This window comes from Lagopus muta, chromosome 11 (genome assembly GCF_023343835.1).
Source record: "Lagopus muta isolate bLagMut1 chromosome 11, bLagMut1 primary, whole genome shotgun sequence".
In the NCBI taxonomy this organism is placed as follows: domain Eukaryota; kingdom Metazoa; phylum Chordata; class Aves; order Galliformes; family Phasianidae; genus Lagopus; species Lagopus muta.
The window spans coordinates 13079676-13088645 of record NC_064443.1 but is presented as its reverse complement, the minus strand read 5'-3'; the positions used below and the strand labels follow the sequence as shown (position 1 = coordinate 13088645).

General features: G+C 58.7%; 1 protein-coding gene across 2 annotated transcripts; it reads left to right on the top strand.

Moving 5' to 3' along the window:
• The first annotated feature begins 521 nt into the window (after positions 1-521).
• On the top strand, positions 522-4663 carry FEZF2 (FEZ family zinc finger 2). Of its 2 annotated transcripts, none has more exons than XM_048957820.1 (5): positions 522-1322; positions 1648-2498; positions 2579-2713; positions 2816-2948; positions 3324-4663. In XM_048957820.1, exons 2-5 carry the CDS (start codon positions 1704-1706, stop codon positions 3584-3586), a joined length of 1326 nt encoding a protein of 441 aa, XP_048813777.1. In that variant the 5' UTR covers positions 522-1322; positions 1648-1703; the 3' UTR covers positions 3587-4663. The 2 variants fall into 2 exon arrangements, with proteins under 2 accessions (XP_048813777.1, XP_048813778.1); XM_048957821.1 differs by lacking the exon at positions 522-1322 and adding an exon at positions 1481-1537.
• The last annotated feature ends 4307 nt before the right edge of the window (positions 4664-8970 follow it).

The following is an 8970-nucleotide window of genomic DNA, read 5'->3' as shown; positions in this document are numbered from 1 at the left end:
CAATCCCTTCCCCCGGCTAATCCTCCCCTTTATTTTAGAAACACACAAAACCAGGTTCCACGCAGCGCTATAGTGGCTCCCAGTGAAAGAGAATGGAGCGCTGTGAATCGCTGGGGGAGAATCGCTCGGGCTGAATGGCCCCGAGAGGTCCGGCGGGGCCGGGCCCCTTCCCCCAGGTGGGCTCCCCAGCTCCGCTCCTCACATCGCGGCGTTCTGCGAAGCCTCCCCTCCCGCCCCAACTCCTTCTAATTAGAGAAGAAGGGAAGGAAGGAAGCCCGGCACCCGGCCGCAATAATGTCGTATATTTGGAGAGGGGGGAGCGGGAGGGGGGCAAGAAAATGATTAAAAGGGAAAGGGAGATACACCCGCTTGCACGCCCAGGGATGCGGGCGTCTCACGGGGTGAACGCTTGCAAAGCTCCCGTCGCAGCGCACGGCCGCTTTTCTCTTCTACCCCTTTTTACTTTTCCCTTTTTTTCTTCTTTTTTTTTTTTTTTAAGCAGCACAAACCCAACCCCGGAGTCGACCCCCTCCGCGTTTATTTAAGGCTAATCACCAGCCACTCTGTGAGGAGGGGGGGGGGATGGAATTAAACTTAGTTTAATTAACATTAATACACCGTCCTAATTAATGGGTTGGCTATTAATTTATACATGCTGGGGAGGCTCGCAGATAAGTGACAATTTATTAATTATCTTCCAGCTCGGTTGCAACGGAGCTGATTGCAGATGGGTTGCCAAAATAACTCGAGCACGGTTGCGTGGTAGTCGCTTTAGGAAAAAAAAAATTCATTCTCCCCCTTCTTAAGAAAAAAAAAAAAAAAAGAAAAAAGAAAGAAAGAAATAAAAAGCAAAAAATCCTCACGCTCACTCCGAGCGGCTCCTGTAACCCCAGCGAGAACTGGAGCACTCTTTTCCACCCAACTTGTGAATCGCACTTGCCTTCTAATTTGCCACATGCAAAACGATTCCTCTGCTTTGCAAGTTGCTTTTTAAGAAGGGAGAGAGAGAGAGAGAGGGAAAAAAAAAACCAGCTCGCACACGAGCGATTTGAGCGTCTTAAACTGGAAGGAAATCGTGCGTGGAGGAGGGGGGGGGCTTCTCTTCCTCTCTCTGCCCCAACCCACCGCGCTCCAGCCCGGCGCCTGGGCTCGGGGAAGATCCATGGTGGCATCCCCATGTCATCCTGCTCCAAGTGACTTCATGTGATGTCAGCTTTAAATGTACGAGGCGGTGAGCTGACGCTCGGGAAGATGTTTGCTATCAAAATGTGACTGCGGCCGCACCGAGCTGCTTGGATGCGTCTCGTCGGAGCCGGGCTAAGGTAAGGGGTGCCGAGGCAGCCCCGCGCCCCGTCGGTGTGGTTGGGCAGGGCAGCAGGGGCTGGGGGAGCTTCTTCTGGCTTTTTTTTTTTTTCTTTCTTTCTCTCCTTTTAAATACTAACAAGGTCTAGCTCGCATGTTACTTTAGCGTGTTCCGCTTAATGAGCAGTAATCTGGTACCCTACGTGCCATTGTTCTTGGATATGTTCATTTGAATGTAAATAGGGAGGGGGTGCCGGTGGGGGGGGGGGGGGGGGGGCTGAGTGGGGGGAAAGAGAACAAGGTGCTTATTAAATTGATTTGTCTCCTGGCTTTTCTGGAATGCAGAGCCGAGCGCAGGAGCGAGCGGCCGCTCAGCCCAAGTTCCCGCACGGCGCAAAGCCATGGCGAGCTCGGGGTCGCTGGAGACGGTCATGCCTTCCCCCTGCCCCCGGCACGACGGCCGGGCCGCCGCCGCTAACCCGTCTAAGAGCCTGGCCTTCTCCATCGAGCGCATCATGGCAAAGACGTCGGAGCCCAAAGCAGCCTTCGAGCAGAGGCACGGCGGCCCGGGGCCGGAGCCGGAGCCGGGCAAGAAGTCGCTCAGCCTGTGCTCGCCGCTGCCCTGCGTGATCCCTATCCCTCCGCTGGGCTACGAGGTGCCCTCCAAGACTCTCCTCAACTACTCGGAGCTGTGGAAGAGCGGCCTGCGGGGCGCCGGGGGGCTCTGCAAAGCCAACTGCGGCGTCTGCTGCAAGGCAGAGCTCGCCCTGGGTCAGCCCAGCGGGCGGCTCATCAAGCCGCAGGTCATCCACCAAGCGGGGGCCGTGCCGGCAGCCCCCCGCTCCCTCTATTACTTCAACTACCTGGATGCCGCCTACCACCCGGCCGACCTGCTGCACGGACAGCTCTTCCCCGCCGGCCTGCTGGGCCCCCCGCCACCGGGGGGGCTCTCGGCTCACCAGAAGCTTTTCCTGCTGGAGAACGCCAAGCTGGCGGGGTTGGCGGCCGAGAAGCTGCCCCCGCCGCCGCCCTTCGCGCACAAGGAGCGGCTGCCGGGCCACCTGGACCAGGTGATGAAGGAGGCGGCGGCGGCGGAACGCGGCGGCCCCCCCAAGGGCCACGCCAAGCTGGGGGGGGGCGGCGGCGGAACGGTAGAGGGCAAACCCAAGAACTTCACCTGCGAGGTGTGCGGCAAGGTAAGGGGAACGGGGGGGGAGCGGGAGGGGCCGGAGCGTGCGGAAGCGGCCCGCCGCGTCTCACCGCTGCTTCCCCGCAGGTGTTCAACGCGCACTACAACCTCACCCGGCACATGCCGGTGCACACGGGGGCTCGGCCGTTCGTGTGCAAGGTCTGCGGGAAGGGCTTCCGCCAAGCCAGCACCCTGTGCCGGCACAAAATCATCCACACGCAGGTAGGTGGGGAGGTGAGGGGCGGAATGGGGTAGGGGACGGCTTCTCCCCACAGCCCCTAACTGGCCTCTCGTCCCCTCCCGTGCCCCCCCCTCCCCGCGCAGGAGAAGCCCCACAAGTGCAACCAGTGTGGGAAGGCGTTCAACAGGAGCTCCACGCTCAACACCCACATCCGCATCCACGCCGGCTACAAACCCTTCGTCTGCGAGTTCTGCGGCAAGGGCTTCCACCAGAAAGGTGAGCGGGGCCGGGTCGGGGAGGTTCCGTCACTATTAGCGCGGGGATCTAGCGGGCCCTGCCCGGCTGCGGGAACGGGGGGTGCGGGGCCGAGCCGCCGCCACCTCTCCCAATTACAGTCGTAAGCCGGGCCATAGCACGGGGACCGCTGCCGGGGCTCCCGAAATGCTTTTTAAATGAGAGGTGCGGGGCCGCGGGCCTAATCCCGGGCGCTCTCCATTTGCCGCGGGTCACCGGGCTGACCCTGCCCTCATTTGTGCCCCGGCGATGACGCGGAGCAGCTCTGACAGCGGGACGGGGCGCGGGGGTTCGCTTCCTGCCCCCCTCACCTGGCGCCCTCGGTAACCCCTTTCCCACCTTCCTCCTCCCTCGCAGGCAACTACAAGAACCACAAGCTGACCCACAGCGGAGAGAAGCAGTACAAGTGCACCATTTGCAACAAAGCCTTCCACCAGATCTATAACTTGACTTTCCACATGCACACCCACAACGACAAGAAGCCCTTCACGTGCGTCACTTGCGGCAAAGGATTTTGCAGAAACTTTGATTTAAAGAAGCACGTCCGAAAGTTGCACGACAGCGTCTCCAGCGCTCCTCCGCCTCCACCCCGGGATCCAACGCGCAGCGGGCAGAGCTAAGGGCCGGCACAGCCAAGGGCCGGCACAGCTCCCGGACCGCCGCTACCCATCCCAACTGCAGCCTTCGCTTCTCTGTCTTTTCCCCAGCGAGCTCAGCCGCCGGTAGCAAGCGACCTCGAGCTGCAGCTGTATATAAGAGGAATCCTATTTAACGGCGCTGTGGGCCAAGAGGGGCCGGGCCGGCTGCCTCCCCCCCACCAGGACAGCGCTCTTTATACGTGTCTGTAAATCTCCATTTTAAATGTACGCTCGAATAAGTGAGGAATATATATATTATATATATATATATATATATAATCTATCATGGGACAATAAACCGGCCCTTCGTAGGTGTTTCATTTCCCATTCCGGCCCAGAGCCCGGCCCCGTGGGGGATGCCGTGTGCGGGGCCCGGAGGAGCCCGCGTGAGGGCCGCAGAGGGCCGGGCGGAGCCGCCCCCAGGAGAGGGGCTCGGTGGGCGCCCGCAGCTTCCCGGGGCCGCTCTCGTTCGGAGCTGTTCGGCCGCTCCTCGGTGCCGCTCCCCGCATGCAGATGAAGTGATCTCACGCTCGCTTTCCGAGTAATGACCCAAATTAAGAGAGAAAACACAGACCCTTCAAACCGCATTACATTAATCTAATCACTCCCAGCAGGCCTCAGAAACTCTTTTTGATCAGAATACGGATAATCAAGCACTTGGATTACACTAAATATTCCCTTCTCAGCTCCCCCCTTTCCCTACTTTTAATATGCGAGTGTCTATTCCGGCCACGTCGTTAGGAACAATATTATTCTAGCGGAGAAACGAGGCTGATCTCTGCGTGCTGCTCGGGCCGGGCTCGCCAATGAAGCGGGGAACGAGCGCGACACCCGAATGCCTGGGGACGCCGCGATGGGGAGTTCACCTTTCCCCGCTTAATGGAGCGATTAAACGGAGGGAGGCGAAGGCGAGCACAGCTCTGCGCCGAGAGAGGGGCCGGGAGGCGACCCCATGCTGCGCCTTTGCGGGTTGCGGTGCCGGGAGCGGTGCTCCGAGCCCCGGGGTGAGGAGCTCCTCCTCACTCGAGTTTTGGGGTTTTTTCGATGCCAAAACGATCGCTTTGAGGCGTGGAGAGTGATGCGCACTGATGCTGGTAGCGGGGAAAAGATCGGGTTGAGAATTTGTTTTAAAAGACTTTTTGGGAGAGTTTCGGGTTAAAAAGAAATTAATAATAATAATTGGAATCCCAGCTACAAGTCATCGCTTTTGGAAACCTTAGGAGAGAGGGAATCCGCCCCCAAGCGAAGGGGCTGTAGCTCAACCTCTCGCAAGCGGATCGCGGCTGCAGAGCGAGCCCGGCCCCTGCAGCCAGACGGGACGGGATCGGCGAGGGGGGCCCCGGAAATGCGGCAGGACGAAAAACTACGGCGGGACGAGGCCGGGAATCCCGCAGCTCCGAGCCCGTCCTGCCGCCGCTGCCGGGGAAGCGCACCTCGGGGCCGGGGGGCGTCGACAGCCAGAACTGGGCTCGGCCCCGAGCCCTTCCCGCAGCCCAGTGGGTGAGGCAGGACAAGAGCCGCTCGCAGCAGGGAGCTGCAGAAGAGCTCTTTTCTCGTTCTGCTGACACGCAGCGCTGCCCGTAGAGCTGGCGGAGGGGCAGCGGCGGCCTCGTCGCGGCTCGGAACGTCCTCGGGACACCTCGGAGGGCCGCGCCGGCCGCCCCTGGACGGGTTTTGTCACTTTGTCCCTCCGGGGGCGGCAGGCAGCGGTCCCAGACCGTCCTCGCTCCGGCTGCACCGAGAAACGGATGGCGAGGATCGGAGCCCCGGGAGCGCTGCCCGCCCCCGGCCGGGCTCTCGCCCCCATCCCGGCACACACAGGCGGCGGGTGGCGGGGGAGGGGCGGCTCTGTCAGACGCACACACGCCAGAGACTCCAATTATCTTCTCCCTCACAAGATGTTTCTGCTGTCCACGACTGCTCACACTTCAGCGCTCTTGCCAGCAAGCCTCAATGGTAACACAAAACCCGCACACAACCCCTTCTCCCGACGCCGCAGCCGCGCACACAACAGATTGAGCGGTGCCGGTGCCTCGGGGGGAGGGTTAGAAGTGCCTCCGGGCGGGGAACGGCACGAGGAGCTGCCGGGTCTCCCTCTCGGCCCGGCCCGGCCCACAGCGGACTCCCGAGTCGGGTGCGTCGCGTCGGGCACCGGGAAGCGCCCGAGCCAAAGGCAGCCGCGTTGCCCTTTTCCCTGCACTCCGCTCTCCAAACGTCTGAGCAACCAGTTTGCTGCTAGAAACATGTTAATTGCCAACGGAGCTCATTAAGGCATGCACATGCAAAACACAGCGAGGGAGATTAAATGGACAAAAGCGCAATAATGAACTGTCAACAATCGAACCCATCTACAAGACCAGGAGCACTCAAGAATGAGGCATTTAGAGGCAACAAAGGATTGTCTGGGACAGGAAGAAAGGACGACCTAGACTTTTGTTTAGTCAACACAATTGATTACAAATGAGAGATTAACAGGATAGCTTCAGAGTTTTTTTGAAGGAGGCAGAAGAGAAAAGTCCAATTAAGTGCACCGAATGTTAACTACATTGATTTCCACGGCCAGCCCTAGAGAAATTCTCATTAAACCATCCCTGGCGATCCCTTTTGGAAAGTAATTTGTCTCCCTGATGGAGCAGAGAAAGGGAGCCGTGTAAAGAGAAAGAAGCGCTAGTTCTTGGCACAATGAGCTTAGGAGACACACTGGAAAGAGCCAAAGGGGGAGTTAATGAGCATCTGACAAGCCGCTTGGACCCGGGCCTGGAGAGCAGCGATGAAAAGATGGAATTGGCCAACAACTATTCTTTATATCAAACATAAAAAGGCCAATCTGAAACAGGGCTGCTCAAAGCTGGTGGGGAAGAAAAGAAAGGCCCCCACTGGGGGGTGGAGTGGAGGGCTCAACTGCCCCATCGGGACAGGAAAAAAAAAACCGCTCTGGCACATCCATGTCCCAGAGAGAGGGGCTGCCCGACCTCGGCACAGCCAGGCTTCGGCACAGCCCGGGCAGACTCGCCACGGCCGAAGCGCTGCTCTCGCAGCCTGGCCGGGCCGGGCACGGTGCAGGATGCTGTCCCGGTCCTTCCCGAGGGTGCCGGTATCCCCGAAGCACCCGGGGGCCCCGCGCCTCTTCTCCTCCCGTGTAAACACGGTTCGTTCGGAGGCTCTTAAATCAGATTAGAGCTCGATAATAACAATTTTGGCTTAAGTCTGTATTGACTTAGGTTTAGGAATGGCTTAGCGCTTTCGCTTAAGTCAACACGACGGCTGAATTGACACATGCCTTGCCCAGCCTGCCGATCCCTGCGGGCGCCCAGGTGCCGGCCGAGCTCTGCCATCCTGCTTTAAGCCGCACGGAGCAGCATTTCTACCATTTTTAAGTAAGACGGCGGAGCTTCGAGAGAGCGACTCCCGCGTGTCAACCACGAGGGTCCCCACCACCTCCCAGGGCACCTCTTTCCCCGACGGCGTGCTCAGAACCCGCTCCTTAACATCTCTCTCTCTCTTCAGATTTGCACCTCGAGGACTTCAGCTACCCCCCTTTTCTCCGGGGGGAGGGATAGGTAGGCTCTGGAACTCCACAGGCACAGTGCCACGAACACCGCGGCAGTGAGGACAGGCTGGGAGTGACACGCTCACCCCACGCCCTCTCCCGAGGGCTCCCGACCCGCGTAGCAGATCTCACACTGCGGCTGGTTTTACCTCGTGTCATTCATCTGCTCGATCTAGTTATTTGGGGTGAAGCCACCCCACAGGCAAAGTACCACCACAGACTCATTTCATAAAGAGAAAAGCCCCTCACTTACCCCCTTAGCTGTTGCTGCTATTCGCTCTGATTCTCCAGGTGACCAACCCTGCCCGGGTATTACTCCCATTCGCATGCTTATGGCTCACACGTGCTTAACTGATTTAATCACGGAAAGGTGAACCCAGCACGTGTCCTTAAGTAGGAATAAAAAAAGAGAAACCAAACAGCTGCGATTCCCTCTACTCTCTTCTGCACCTGTGGCTGGGGAAACACGTGCAGGTACTGAGAGAGCGTTCTGTAAGATCTGCTTTGAACTGCTTTACAGCATGTCTTGTTCTGGGGATGCCTAATTGTCCCCAGTAAGGATGGGAGCAAAGAAAACGGGCCCGAAGTTCAGAATCAAGCTGATAAATCCCAAACAGCGCAAAACTTTTCCTACAACTACGGCGATTCTGCCGTCTTCTGTGTTTGCCCGACGCTGCGGCAGCGAGAAATGTTCGAAGTGATCTGCGGGCAGGGACTCAGCACCTCGCCGTGCCCGCGCAGGGTCACACGGTCACCCGTGGGGCAGCAACCGCAGCCCCACCTCTGCCGGTCCTTCCCCGAGCCCCGTCCCCACACGGGAGGCACAGCCCGGCCCCTAAATCCCACGGAGCGAAGCGCTAACAGCCGCTCGGAAGGACCGAGCCCGCAGTAGCTGAATGTGTCCCCAGTTGGGTACGTTTGTCGTGTAAAGCAAGCAGGCGTTTTGGATCACACAGAGAGCACCTGAACCCTGCTGCAACCGCGTAACCACGTCCCATTATCTGTCTCTTACTCCTTCTACCGTCTTCCTCAGTGCTGTCAGTTGCCAAGCTATTGCACATAAATAGAAGCTTTCTGATTTATAACCAGCCTCTTCCTTCTGATTCATTACGTTAATGAATTGAGATGTTACCAACATTGGATTAGCGCATAACTGAATGAATCCAGCAAAAGAAAGCTGATTATGGAGGGAAAAGCCAATCGTGCCCATAAACTAAATAAAAAGGAACGCCCGAGCAATGGGGTAAAGCAGCTGAAGTTGTTTCAGCTCATCCCGAACACCGCTCACAGCAGACGGGGGGCTGACATCGTCTGTTCCCATGCAAAGCTCTCCCTTGCAGATTTGCGGACGTGGCTTCCACCGTCACGGCTCTCACTACGGCTGTTACCGGGATCACAGCAGCCGCCCCGAGCCGCCTCGGGGATGCCGGCGCCGCAGCCCCACGCTTCGGGCACGCTTTGCGGCGCGCTGCTCCGCCGGTGCGCAGCCCGAGTGCCCCGCTACGACGCACCGCGCCCGTCCGTGCTCCAGGTTGGGCTTTCTACCCATTTCAAACTGGAAAACGGCAGAGGAATGCTATTTCTCTCCTCTCTTTTCTTCCTTTTCTAAGCTTGGGCTTCCCGCACCCCGAGCAGCTCCGTGCCCAGCGATGTGGGCACCCCGCGCACACCGGGACGAAGCTGCGGGTGCAGGGCTGCCACGGCGCCGTCCTCCGGAGCTTCTGTTAAGCAAGTTAGAGCACCAGCCACGAAGCTACTGGGGACGCACACAAACTAAACGGGTAAAGAAACACAAGGCTGGAAACCGAAACGACGT

Excerpts from the sequence above, each read along its gene's own strand:
- FEZF2 (XM_048957820.1), top strand. The coding sequence starts at position 1,704 with ATGGCGAGCTCGGGGTCGCTGGAGACGGTCATGCCTTCCCCCTGCCCC. Across the intron at positions 2,714-2,815 it reads ACAAAATCATCCACACGCAG|GAGAAGCCCCACAAGTGCAA; the intron begins GTAGGTGGGGAG and ends CTCCCCGCGCAG. Across the intron at positions 2,949-3,323 it reads CAAGGGCTTCCACCAGAAAG|GCAACTACAAGAACCACAAG; the intron begins GTGAGCGGGGCC and ends CCTCCCTCGCAG.